Below are 13,411 nucleotides of genomic sequence, written 5' to 3'. Positions count from 1 at the left end.
TCTCCAACTGGCAGTGATCCACTTGTGCATGCTATGCACCTGGAATCAGCATCCAGCACAAACCTCACTGCCAATAAAGACACTGTGTGAGTGTATGGTCCAGGATTCACAGCAGGTCACACCAAATCTTCCCTTCTCACAGGGAAGGGAAGCAGCACAGCATCTTGGTGGACTATCTAGGCAATCTAAGGCTTTAAAAATCACAACATAATCAGTGTCCACACAGATTGCTTCTCCCAACTCCAACAAATTTACTTTCTGTCAGAAACTTGGAAATACATGTTTTTAACCCGGAATAAAAGACCAGACAGCTCATTCCCAGATGAAAACTACTACTCCATCTTTAAAACTGCATAGTGACCCACTGCTGTCTTTGTTTGCTAGAGGATAGGCCCAGATAGAGGCACAAATCCACAGAATGGATACAATAGATGTCAGAGACAAAAAATAATGGTCCCTAGGAAAAAGACAGAGATGGTAAATTATAGAAGAGCAAAGGACATGTTTGTGTAACAGAAAGGAACAGAAATTACATCCACAGAAAAGAAGGAGAGGTAAAAGGAAAGCTAGGTGAAAGCCACTTGTGACTTCAGAAACTGCTTTCGGGCACTGGTGACTTCACAGTCATTTATAGTTTGCCCAATAAAGTAAATAGCCCATGGTAAGAGTGATGACCCCAGCCCTACAACTGGGTATGTGCAGGGCCAAACAAGCAGAGTGTCCCTGTGGCAGACTGACTGTCCCCAGACTGTTGTCCTACATAGAAACCCCCTGGCAGAGCAGCCACTGTACTTACTCACATGCCTTGAAACCTGGCAGAAAGCCAGAGACTTACCTCCCTGAGTTTAAATGTTACCCACTCTTTGATCTTGGCAGCTTTCTCTTGAACAATTTTGGCTTCCTCAGTCCTCAGCTGTTTCTGTGCCAAAAAAACAAAACCAACCTTAGACACATCAGGAGAGTACAACTAACTGTTCTCAGTGAGTAACTGCATCAGGAGTGACTGAAACTCAGAAGCTCCCATTCCAGACATAAGATTTAAGACTGCTACTTGGATACAATTGTTCAGCTGGCCTCTGAAAAACATCAAGTTCTAAGTTGTCTTACATGTCCCTAAAGTTTAAATTCAGAGGCTTCTTTCAAAAGTTTGTTGTGGAATAGCAAGATCCAGGTCAGGTAACAATTGGCCACCCACCACAGTGAGTAGAGTCTGCAACTTTTTCTGTTTCAGATGGTTTTGTAATGTTGTTGTTTGCTGTTGAGCATCTGTAGTGTTCCCCCAGCCTACATACACATTATTGGCAAAGGTAATAAGAATTAAGCAGTGTCTATAACTGATTCATAAAATATCAATCATTCCAAGCAAAAGCAATTTTTGCTGTAAGCACAAGTCTAGAGCAGAATCTTTCAAAGTGCACAAGAGGCAAATAACAACAACATATTTAACACATACACACACACACACAGAGACACTATTCTCACAGAGAAATTAAAAAAAAAAAAAAAAAAAAAAAAGAAAGCTCCACAACTTGACCTTGAAAAACACTAAGATCTACTAGGAGGATTTCAGATGCTATAAGTGGTTGTATGTTTACATATGCATTAGAACAGGTTCTAGTCCACACAAAGGTGTTATGGCAATACTGTTGATTTGCACAATGACCACTGTTCCCCCGGGTATCTTCTTGGGTAATATTGCTACATTGTTTTTGCAGCTGTGTTTTCTCAGCTGTGTTTTTAACTTTCCTGGAAATTTCCTTTGAGAGATGCTGAATTAATACTATGATCATCTGAAGCTTTCTGCTTCATCTTCTGTATTACTTCATCAGAAGCAACATCACTGAAAGCTGTCCTATCTACATAATGATTCAAATAACTGCAAGAAGTCAGTTCTGAGAGCAATGAAGGGAGGGAGAGAGGAGGAAAATATGCTGCATGGCACATCAGCCCTGGTTTCTCCAATCAAGGGACAAAGAAAATGCCTTCTGTAGCAGTTAGTGGTTTCCCTGTTTACTGTTTTTTCAGAAGTAAACAAATACCGGTAATTATGATTATAAAAAATGTCAGTCTTTCTCCTCACCTGAAATTTTTCACTCTGATAAATGGACCACACAAAATTCCCCACATTTTCACATCATTTTTAATCACCACATGCTATTTATCACTACAACTGCACATTTAGAGGCTCCTATTCAAGTATGTTTGCTGATTTTAAAATAGGCCCTAGCAACATTATAGGCAGTCATAATATTTGCAGTTGAGCATAATGAAATAAAAGTAATAATATCAGATGCTTCAAGAAGAAGGTTTATTTAAAGTTTTTTTCCTTTTATATGACTGTGTGTATTGTGCCTATGGGACTGAAATGATCTGGCACATATAGCAGATCTACCATCTCTGAATATCCATCACATGGGAACTGGCTTTGAATCCCTAAAGATCTGCACTTATCTTGGAACAAGGTCCAAGAGGTAAAGGATTCTGATTATTACACTATATGGTGAAGTGCAATGCCAAGATTTTATTCAGGAGTCCAAAGCAGAACACTGACACGATGACAGCACTGTCACCACGCTTAGTAAGCCCTGCCTCTAAGCACAACCAATCCACTCAGGCACAGCAGCCATAGATGCAGTTACTCTGCTTTAAGACCCAAAAGCAATTAGAGATTCTTTGTGTCCCACACTATTGTGTAGTCCAGACACGACCTCAGTGTTCTCTTAATGATGCTCTGAACTCTATGGCTCTTCCCATCGCAGTGAAAACAAATAGGATGCCTTACAGGGACCCTTAGTAACCTTCTAGCCTGCCACCATCTCATCCCATTCTGAAACTAATCCAGTGACCCTGATAACAGGTATTTTTTTGTCTGGAATTGCCATGTTTTGGCTTTCATTTCTAGAAACTCATTTTGCCTCTTGTTGCTGGAACAAAATTTCTACTAATAGTCCTTGAAATAGGTGGCAATTAGTTCAATATAACTCAAATGGCTGAGTAACTATTTTTTGTAAAATTCTACTTCTATTTAAGTTATTTACTAAGCAACACATAAGAATACCTCATTCCCCATGTTATTAAAACCACAGGGCAAAGCCTTTACTAGAACTGAAATGCAAGCCCTGCTGTAGATGGGCTGTAGTCTTTCCTTCCACCAATTGAACAAGGAAAAGACTAAGAACTATCCATACTGAGAAACAGCTGCTCTTTTATAACGACATCTGACAAGAGATGAAATATGCTAAAGGACTGCTGAAGACTGGGAAAAGACCCTTCCCAAGAAGCAGCATGAACAGAGTCAGAGATGGGCCACACAATGGTTTTGCAGAGCAATCAATCTGCCAAAAAGCCAGAGAAATACTGTGACCAGACTGTAGCATTACAATGCAGGGTCTCTGCAGTAACATAAGGAAGCCCTTTAGGCACATTGACTGATCTCAAATAATGAAGAGACATGGGCTGTTGAAGCTGAGTGGATGTTTTGTCTGAAAAGGAAAGAGAGGATCTTATATTGTGCTGGGCATCATCTTACAGCTGATCTGGAGGCAACAGAGACTAACTTGTAATGAGACATAATCCCTATCTTGGAAAAATACATGACAGAATCCCTCTAACTCATGAAATCTACAGGCCTCCCTGTAGAAAATAACCCTACCTGTTTTGCTAACTGTGTCTCCAATTTGTTGATCAGATCCTCCTTTCCTTGCACTGTACACATCAGTTCCTGGTATTTCCTGTGCAAGGTGCTGTCAGATTCACTAGTTTTCATATTGGCTAGTTTTATCTTCTCTTCCATAACTCTGACCTGTAATGGTCATCAGAAGAAAATTGAATAAACCCAAAAAACACCAAAACAAACCAATGCAAATCAATCAGAATATTTGTGAGTTTCTTATTTTTCAAGTCAGGAAAGGAAAAATAAAACATCAAAAACCACAACACCTTCAGGTCACACTTCGTTTATATCCACATTTGTGAAAGGAACACTGTCCATTCATTTGTAATGCTGAAACAGTTACAGAGGCAAACTGAACCATGAACAGATAAACACATGATGGATTGTGAGATATTATATTCAAATTATTAATCAAAGAGGCCAGAGGCACCATAGTCTCCATACACATAAGGACACAGTACATCCCACCTTTGTCCTTTACAATATCATAGCCAGTTTTTTATATCATTCACTATCAAGGTGTATACCACAAATCCCTGGCCATTTGCTTCAGATTAAGATTCCTATAGGAAAACATACCATGGAGGTCCTTCATCCTCCTACCCCCAGCTTAAGACAGTGTCTTGGCAACTCCTGTCTTTCTGACAAGTCTTTTCTCCAGACCTGCTAAGGAGTTACAATGTTAGATATTACAAAAGATTTGCCTGTCTTTGAGCTCCTACCAGTATCAAGACTTCTCCATACCAGCAAGAGAAAGATGAATGTAGTGCTTCTTCACTAGAGACAAGTTTCAATCCACTAAATAATGCCACTCCATTTTACCATTACCTCATTCTATTACAATGGATTATAAGACTTCATTTCTAAAGATGAATGGAAACCCTTAAATTTAACTCAAATGTACTAATTGCAGCATTTGATGATGGGAAAATCTCTGGCTCCAACATATCTCAAAGAAGCTCAATCTGCAAAGAAACCAGCTCCAAATACCATAAATTTGGCACGAATTTAGAACCAGAAAAACAGAATGCAGGCAGCAATCTGAGCACTTCGCAGAGTCTGTGCAAGAGGGTTAGTCACACTCTGTTGAGCAGCCTACACTTCATACTTGCAGAAGCTGTGTTTTGTCCTCCTGTCTGCCTATATTAGGCAGAGAAGCAAACTGCCTCTTCCTCATACTGAATCAGAAAGGTAAGCACCCAACATCCGAGCCAGAAAACTAAGCCTGCTGAATCGGATGAGCTTTCATTAGAGTTTAGGGTGATTATAGTAAAAAGAAATGGCCCCTCCTTCCTGTCTGATGCCCAAATGCTGACTCTGTACTAGAGGCTCAGCGAGGGGACTGCAAACATGTGATTTCCTTAATTGAGGTTGGCAGCTACAGGGAGCCCATTGAATTAACAAATCCAACCCCCCAGACTCCTGGAGAGAAAGATAACAAGGGATTTTGCACTTGATGTGGAGCCCTCTCATTTGTTGGCTGCCTCTCATTCACGGTGAATGTACTCATTAGTGGAAGGGAATGGTTCTAGCCTTATGCTGTCACTACTTCAGGCTGTCAGCCAGCAACATAGCATTTCTCTAGGAACACTTATCTCTGGATGTGGATAAGGCTGCTGGAAAGGCAAACACTGAGGGTTGCTAGTCTTTAGGACCTGCCAGCATATGGCTACAGAACTGCTGATGGCAGGTGAGTGAAGGCAACCCTCATTTCTACTGGTGGCAGGTGAGTGAAAGCAACCCTCATTTCTGCTACACCTTCCACTCAAGTTCTCCCTTTCTTGCCCAGTCTTGGATCTGGATTTGACTCCATCCCATCCCTTGCTGTCACTGCATCTTATCATATCCTGGGCACTCCGTTCCTGTCATTGAGGTATCTGCTAGTCTGAAACCTTCGCTGGCCAGTGGCAATAACTGTATTTCCTGCTGGTGCTATCACAGCTGCCACTTTTGCCTCTATTGTGCTACCTTTGCCTGTCTTGGTTGGGTGTGGACTTACTTATACCACTCTCAAGAACAACTCTTCTTCTTCACTGGTAGTTGCTGATCTAGCATAGAAGCCAACAGCACGGAGTCAAGACATAGTACCTTTCCTAGAATCAAGCTGGTCAGTAAAAAATCTGGTGTGGAAAAGTATGTTCTCCAGACAGAATACCTTTCAGGTACTCCAAGTTCTTGGTTCCCAGGTGATAAGTCTCCCAGTGCTTATAACACTGCCTATTCAGTCCTTCACTTCTGAAATCATTTTTGACAGTTATTCTTGGCAGCATGACTTTTATTTCTGCCCTTCAATCCCTGACTTAGTGCTGAGTCCTGCAGCTCTTGTCTAGCTGGAGAGAGCTGATTTATTTCACTTCAACAGTGATCTGCAGTGACCCAAGAGCTTAGACCACCTGGCCTGTCTTGGCTCTTTTGTTTCCATAATACTCCTTGGAGAGCAGAATGTCTGCTTCCCAAAGGGCTATTATTCTCTTTAGCCTACTCACAAGCTGAAGTCTGCTTCTCTCCCCTTCTCCATTCTTCAAGAAGCACAGAAGAACTAGTTTAGACAATATACCTAATTTTTAGATGATTACAGTAATAGACAATGAATGCAGCTCTTACTGTTTTTCTCCATGGGCTCCTGAGCCAGAGCAGTAATTATTAAAAAGTCCAAAACAACTGATACGGGTGTGTCTGCAAAACCTACTTCTTTCACAGAACCTTCTCTACTTGTAGACAAGTCCTCACCAGTACTCTTAAGTACTTGCTTCCTGAGGACCTGCCAAGCAGTCTTATCTTTGCAATTTAATCCTGAGGTACAACATCCCCTTCCTTTTCCACAACCAAGCATGCCTCACGGTTGAGGGGGTACAGGCTGTGTAGCTGACAGGAAGCTTGCTTTCACTTAGGTTCAATGTATTCAGGCACCTGTTCACAGCTAAGGCTCACAGACTGGGAAGTAGACCAGAAAATGCATTCACCACTGTAAATCAATGTTTCCCTAGCAGGGCATAGCACTGCAGATTGCTGTCGGTATGCTAGACTGGAAGGAATTTTGAGTGAGTTAACAGCTGGACTTGTACCATCAAATAATCTCTTACCTGTTTCTCTGCATCCTCAGCTCTTTGCTCTGCTTCTATCACTCTTTGCTCCAATTCCTGCATCTTTAGAGACACAAAAGAAAGAAGAGGGGGAAAGAAAGAAAATAAATAATTAACATCGCCTGGAAATTCACATTTTACTCAGGACTTGTGGAAGCCTACAGATCTTTGGCATATTTTGAGTTAACTGGACAGCTTTGACCAGGAAAAAAAAAAAAAAAAAAAGCTTTTGACCTCTTCCAGTCTTCTGCCCTACTTTGAATACACCGGAACCATTTTCTCATTAGTGAGCTTCATCATTCATTACACGGGTCAAAGCAACAGTGCCAAAGTCTTGACCTCATCTCTACAATTTACACACCATGGGCTGCTCCTGCAAGGAGCCTGTCTACAGTGCACCATTCTTCCCTGATCTTATTTCAGCTAGGATTCATTCACTATGGTAAAGAAAAATGAATGTATCTTGGAAAGCTCACAGCAGGTTTTCAATGATGGCACATTAAAACCACTGAATACTTTGCTTTGGCTTCAAAAGCATCGTAGACTCATAACCAACAAGATTAACAATGATCTTAATTTTCCTATGCTTCTTTTCATTTTAAAGATCTTTGCAAATTGACAGTTATGTGATTCAACATCTGAACATTGTTGCTATGGAAGTCAAAGGGCACTGAATTGAATTTTATCCTAAATGTTTAAGTCACTTAATTCTCATAAAATTCAGATGTACCTGGGGTTCTTCTAATAATTCACCACTAGAGCCCTTTATTTGGTGAGTGGTGGTTGGTTTGGGGGATTTTTGGGTGTTTTTTTTAATTGTTTGTTTTTGCTTTAAATTTTTCTTTAAATAGCAACCTAGTATCTCATTTGATATTTGCCAAGGTCTTCACCTGGCTTGTTTCAATGGGTCTCAGATTTAAGCCCAGCAACACAAACTGGTGACACAAAGTTTTATCCACCAAGAAAATTTGAGGAATGTTTCATAGAGTTTGCAACACTTACTTATGTTTTACTATGGAAAGAATGACAAAGAAGAATCTAAAAGAACCACGCTTAAAGAAGAAAAAACTATAAAGGGAACTGAGCTCCTTTTCTCTCCAATGCATTTCTCATAAAGCAATGGAGCTAAGTATTCAGGTTGGTCACTAACAGGACCAAACCAATCTAAGACCCATCTAAAAATGGGACTTGTTCCACTTGGATTGATCACCCAGAATGGACGTGGCAGCATTCCCGTTTCCATTTGCCTTCCTTCATATGGGAACAAGACAACTCTTCTTTCCATACATGCTTACTGATAGAGAAGCAGACCAGCATACATATCAAAAGGCACATACATGTAGACACCTCAGTAGTCACGTAACTAAAAAAGCAATGACATAAATTAAAACCATGAAGATCAAAACCTGCTAGGTTTAGCATGATACCTCTTACATTTGCTTTTTCAGTGGAACAATCAAATACAACAGTCTCTGTAACAATATCCAAATCAAGGGTGCTTCTTTGGCAGAGGAACAGAGAGATGCCACAGAGAACTGCAGCCACACAAAGCTGCTCTGACCAAAGAGTCTTCTTGAAGACTGAGATCAAGGCAATCTAACACAAACAGCAGTGATCTGTGTTACATGAGTTTGTGCCCCTTCGGAACAGTGATGAACCCATGCATTTTTCTATTAGGCTCTGGATAGTCATCACCACAGACAGGTAGCATCAAAACATATTGGCAAAAGAGAGATGCTGAACATAACTATTGGGGAGACATAATACACTTTGTGAAGCATAAAGTATTTAAGACAGTAGCTTCAGAATCAGCACTCTCTCCTAGTTTTCTGATTAATTGAGAGCATCTACATTCATAGCATAGATGAAATTCCGGGCCTTTTTTCGAAGCTATCCTCTTAAACTAATAATTCAATCCTCTACAACGTGAGCAATTTCCATGAAAGACTCAGGCTATTTTAAGAAGACAGCAGAGTTATGACTGAAGAACTCCTTGCTGTCCCCAGCAGTTGCTTTGCATTGCTAGCAGTTATGGTTCTTGATCAGGACAGAGAATTCATGTTGGGGCCATTCCTGATCACTAAAAAGTTATAAAACTTGTGCAAGCAGGGTGATCTGGATAAGTTCCAGCCAAATCAATTACTTTTGTCACCCTAATTCCCTCTCTGTAGCCTTAAATGAACTTGTAATTTTCTTAATTTCCTGTACTATATTGTTGGTTGTCCTACTATGAACTGTTAAGTAACTGCTGTGTTCCTCATGTACATGAAATCATTATTTCACTCATCCCCAGTGTCAGCACTCTCACTAGAGCACATTCAGATTTAATACATACATGCTTGTAAGGCTCTTTCAAATCCCTCAATGAATAAATAATAATGCTTGGTATTTACATGGGTCCTTTCATTCAAAATGCTTTATAATTTGACAAATGCTACTAAGCAATGTGACCCAGGTCACATAAAAAAACTTAGTAACCAAGCCAAATGCACTGAACTCTTCTTTCAAACACTAGTCCAGACTGCTTGTATGGGAGAAACAGGACTAGCTGAATAGCCATGCTTTTATGAGAGAAAAGAGCCTTTTTCCAAATGTTCATTGTTTATTGAAATAAGACAGAAGCAGGTTAAGTTACCCAGATGGCCCTTCTAAAAACTGCAAAAGATTCTCCCATCTACCATTCACACAGGCTTTCCCTCCCCTAATGGCTCAGAAGAGGCTACATAAAATTGAGAGAAAAAAAGTTCCTACACCTCTCACCTTCATTCTTCTCCTGCTGTTCTATTCCAGAGCTCACTCCTAACCAATGGCAACAGCCTGCTATGCCACTCACCAACAGAGGAGTATCCCTGTTCCTTGTGTGTGTACAAGAAAACCAGGGTGAAAACTGCCTGTTTCCAAAGCAAACCCTACTAATATCCACAAGGTAGGACTCCAGGGTCTTGTGCCCAGTGGGGCCCAGCAGGATGGCAGAGCTTTGTGTGGGAGAGCAGGGACTAAGGCTCTTCTGCTGTGCCAACCCCCAGCCAGGCTCTGGGCAGCTAGGGCAGCTCTGTTCAATAGTTGAGACCTGGGTATCAACGTGAAAGTTCACACCATGTGAACTAGGGCATTGGCAGCTAAACCACTGGGTTTTAAATTCCTCATGTTCTGAACAGCAATCTAGATTATTCAACCTAAGCAGATTTTAAAAATCTCAGGTATTTAAACTGTTAGAGCACATTGTACTACCAATGCCAGTGCTTTTTTCATCTCAAAGCACTTTTTAAAAAAATAATTTTCCTGTTACTGCAAACCATATTGGGAGGATGTCAAGGCAATGTTCACCACAGGCTGGCACACAGCTTCAAACTGTGAAGACTTCATATTTTTCCAAGATCATCCCCCCTCACTGCCCCAAAAAGCCTTAATTGAAATGCAGGACACTCCAGTAAGTCTGAATCCCTTCATTCTCATAATGAGGAAAAAAACCTTAAAAATCACAGTTGCTATAAAATCTATCAAAAAAATCCCTGAAGCTGCCATCACTAGACATAAACCAAGCACCTCCTTCAGTTCTGCACCACTACCCACCTGAGGGTGAGAAGGATGCAGCACAGACAGGAGCCCCTGTTGCTGTGACTGCTGGGGTGCCCTGTGATGACCGAGGAGAAGGGAAGGAGGGTCCTCTGAGCAAGTCATTACAGACCAGCTGGGAACCTGAGGTCCAGGACACTACCCAAGAGGAGTGTTCAGCATAAGCACTATGTGTCTGAGTCCACCTGCAGCAGGAGAGCTTGCCAGAGCTGCCCCACAGTCCCTGCTGAGGCTCTCCCCTTCCCACATGACATTTGGAGCTGGAAAATGCAAGCTTGTTAGCTCTTTGACCCTTCAAGTAAAGCTACAACAGCACTGCACAAGTAGTTACAGAATAACCTGATCACTGAACCAAGCTACTCCTTAATCTTAACAAAGGGAACATCACTTTGACTAAAAGGCTGGATAAATGGTAGCCAGGCCCCTGAAGTAGATAAAAATTTAATTCTCTGCCATGACCCACAAACTTTCCTAAAGAGATAGACAAAATATATCTGGCAAGTCTGTTCTCCCATAAGGAAGTCTGGTAGGTGGGCATTTCTCGTGTGTGGGTAGTCAGGAAGTATCTCAAAGCAAAGAAATTAAGAAAGCACAAGGACACAGATCTCTTAATGCAGCAAACTTACAAGTATTGCATATGAGTACTGACCTGTTCCACATCCATACATGATTTTTTAAATGTGCCTTTATCTAAACGGACTTTACAACCACTTCCAATGTTTTTCAAGGTAAGGAATCACTACGGTCCATCTCAGAAACTAATTTGAAGAATTGCACCATTCCTTAAAATATGAAGGATGGAAAAAATGTCTCATGCAGTATATGGCAATAGTGAAAATGTAATTACAGTGAAAGCAGGGATGAAAATTACTCCAATCTCAACTAGCTGTCATCTGGATGCTTTTACATCCAAAACCAACAAACAAGAACATACACACAGAAGTCACACAATACAAAATGGAGCAAAACAAGTTTAGAACAGATCTGTCATCAGGTATAGTAAACTGCAGTCAGCTGTACAGATTTCAACTTCATTTGTAAATTAGTACTTTCCTATAGTAGTTGAATATCTGAGCAAACTTGAACTGAACTCTGATAATGTAAGCCACATTTTAAAAAAAAAGAGCCCTGCAGCAACCTACAAATTTGGATGTTTTACAAATTTAGCCAAAAACCTTTAGTTCTAATTGAAAAGCAACATATCTAAGGTTAAGAAAAACCATAAAAAAAATCATACCATACCAAAAACAAGCAAAAAACTAAAACTCCAATAAAATCCTCAGATCATTACCAGTTCCTTCTTCTAGGATGCAAACAAAGGGCAGTTGAAAGAGATTAGGAGATGTCTCTAAAACCACAGATGCCATGTAAGTTTCTAACTCTCAAAATATCTGGCCTTGCTCTTCAGTATCCCCAGAATGTTTTGACTGGATATGAAGTGTTATTCTAACACTATGGCAATACACGTATCCCTGTCTGGGCTTTTAGCATTATAGCATAATTTGCACTCCTCCAAGCTTTTCTGTTGCCAGCCAAGTCCTGATCCTGCTGTTCTTACCCAAAGCATCCATCTTTGCTCTGCAGTTGCCTCAATCCCTTTAGATATCCAGAATCTTGCTGGTATAGTGTTTGCCACTAGAGTCCAAATACTTGGTGATTTTGCAGTAAACAAGGCTAATTCTATTATGACACTTCACACCACTATGACAGGCACATCTCTGCACAAGGAAGAAATCCTCACTGCAAGTAACAGATATACTGGATAGCTTGGCATGTACAGATTTTTTGGTTTTGTGTCATAACTCATTGCAAAGTAGAAGAAGTCACCTCTGCCTCACCTTCTCAGCTAACAGCTCTCGAATCTTGCTTGCCTGCAAGCGGAATTTGAAGAGCTGGGACTCCAACACAAGGCATCGCTTTTGCCAGTCCATACAGCTGCCATTCTCCACTGTGAGTTCTGCCATTGTGAAGTTAATCATCCATTTAGGACATCGTCTGAGGTGCTCTAAAAATCCTACAGAATCGAAGGGGAAAAAAAAGTATATATTTTAGAAAGACAAACTTATCACGTCCGTGCCTAGTTTTCCTTGGTCCCTCTTACAGAACTGGTAACAAAGGCCATTTCTTCTCCAAGCAGATGATGAAGTGGTACTACCCTGAGTCACTGATTTTGCTCTCTGCCAGAGGTCACTCTTAATGGATAAACGTTTACCTTTAGAATGAGTAAATAAGTTACTAATGCATTATACTATATATTCCAGAAACAACCTTACTGCCACCCTTCCAGTCTTGTTCAGCCTCTATCCAGAGATTAGGAGTATTTTTTTACTCCTGCCTTCTTTTTCCAGTATGGCTGTAAACTCTCAAGTCACTAAAACCTCCTGCCTCAGGTATCAGACATGCATTTTCAGCTTGGGTCACCAGTGCTTTATCTCATACAGTCTGTGTTAAGATGATGTGATGTATAAAGCAACTGTTCCCAATCCCTAATTACTTGACACAGTCATCTGACAGTAAGAGTGGAAGTGCCCCAGTATCTAAACAACTGCTTTGTTAAAACAAAGAATCCATACAGGAATAAGTTAGAGCTAAAGACAAAAAATGCTGCTCTACTGAAGTCCTCATAGACATCCAGAGATATATACGGCCTCAGAAATTAGAGAAAGCTGTATTTTTTGAAGATCTTTTATTTTTCTACTCAGTAACAGTTTAGACATTTCAGATACTTTGTACTTACAGTAAAAGACACAAAAAATTCAGGTAATAAATGTTTGTAACCAAATTCAGGTATTTGTGAACAAGAAGGTCAATTCAGTGTGTGTAGTCCAGCAGCCAGCTGTATTATCAAACAATAACAAAGCTAGAACAGCCATTAGTTCAGATTCATCAGAACAATTAAATCCTTACTTGTTAAAGGAACTTCTCACCAGCTCACAGGTCCCAAACAGCGACAGACCAAGGAACAATCAAGGATTTGTGAGAAAGCAACAAAATCACTCAGCCTCATTGCCCTTACATCTGCTTTCTCTGCAGAGAGGAAATGTATAGGATGTCCCTGCAGTTGTACCCACTTGCCAGT

The 13,411-nt window shown here is 40.6% G+C and overlaps 1 protein-coding gene across 1 annotated transcript in view; it reads right to left on the bottom strand.

The window, feature by feature from the left end:
• Positions 1-13,411, bottom strand: part of PLEKHH1 (pleckstrin homology, MyTH4 and FERM domain containing H1) — a 48,753-nt gene that overhangs the window by 30,792 nt on the left and 4,550 nt on the right. Inside the window, exons 2-5 of the mRNA XM_056493667.1 lie at positions 12,171-12,346; positions 6,757-6,819; positions 3,653-3,802; positions 836-919 (exon numbers count right to left, since the gene is read on the bottom strand). Coding sequence (XP_056349642.1) covers positions 836-919; positions 3,653-3,802; positions 6,757-6,819; positions 12,171-12,311 — 438 coding nt within the window. The 5' untranslated portion in view covers positions 12,312-12,346. The remainder of the gene's footprint in view (positions 1-835; positions 920-3,652; positions 3,803-6,756; positions 6,820-12,170; positions 12,347-13,411) is intronic.

The sequence above is a fragment of the Oenanthe melanoleuca genome, chromosome 5 (assembly GCF_029582105.1).
Source record: "Oenanthe melanoleuca isolate GR-GAL-2019-014 chromosome 5, OMel1.0, whole genome shotgun sequence".
NCBI lineage: Eukaryota > Metazoa > Chordata > Aves > Passeriformes > Muscicapidae > Oenanthe > Oenanthe melanoleuca.
This window is presented reverse-complemented; position numbering and strand designations above follow the sequence as displayed.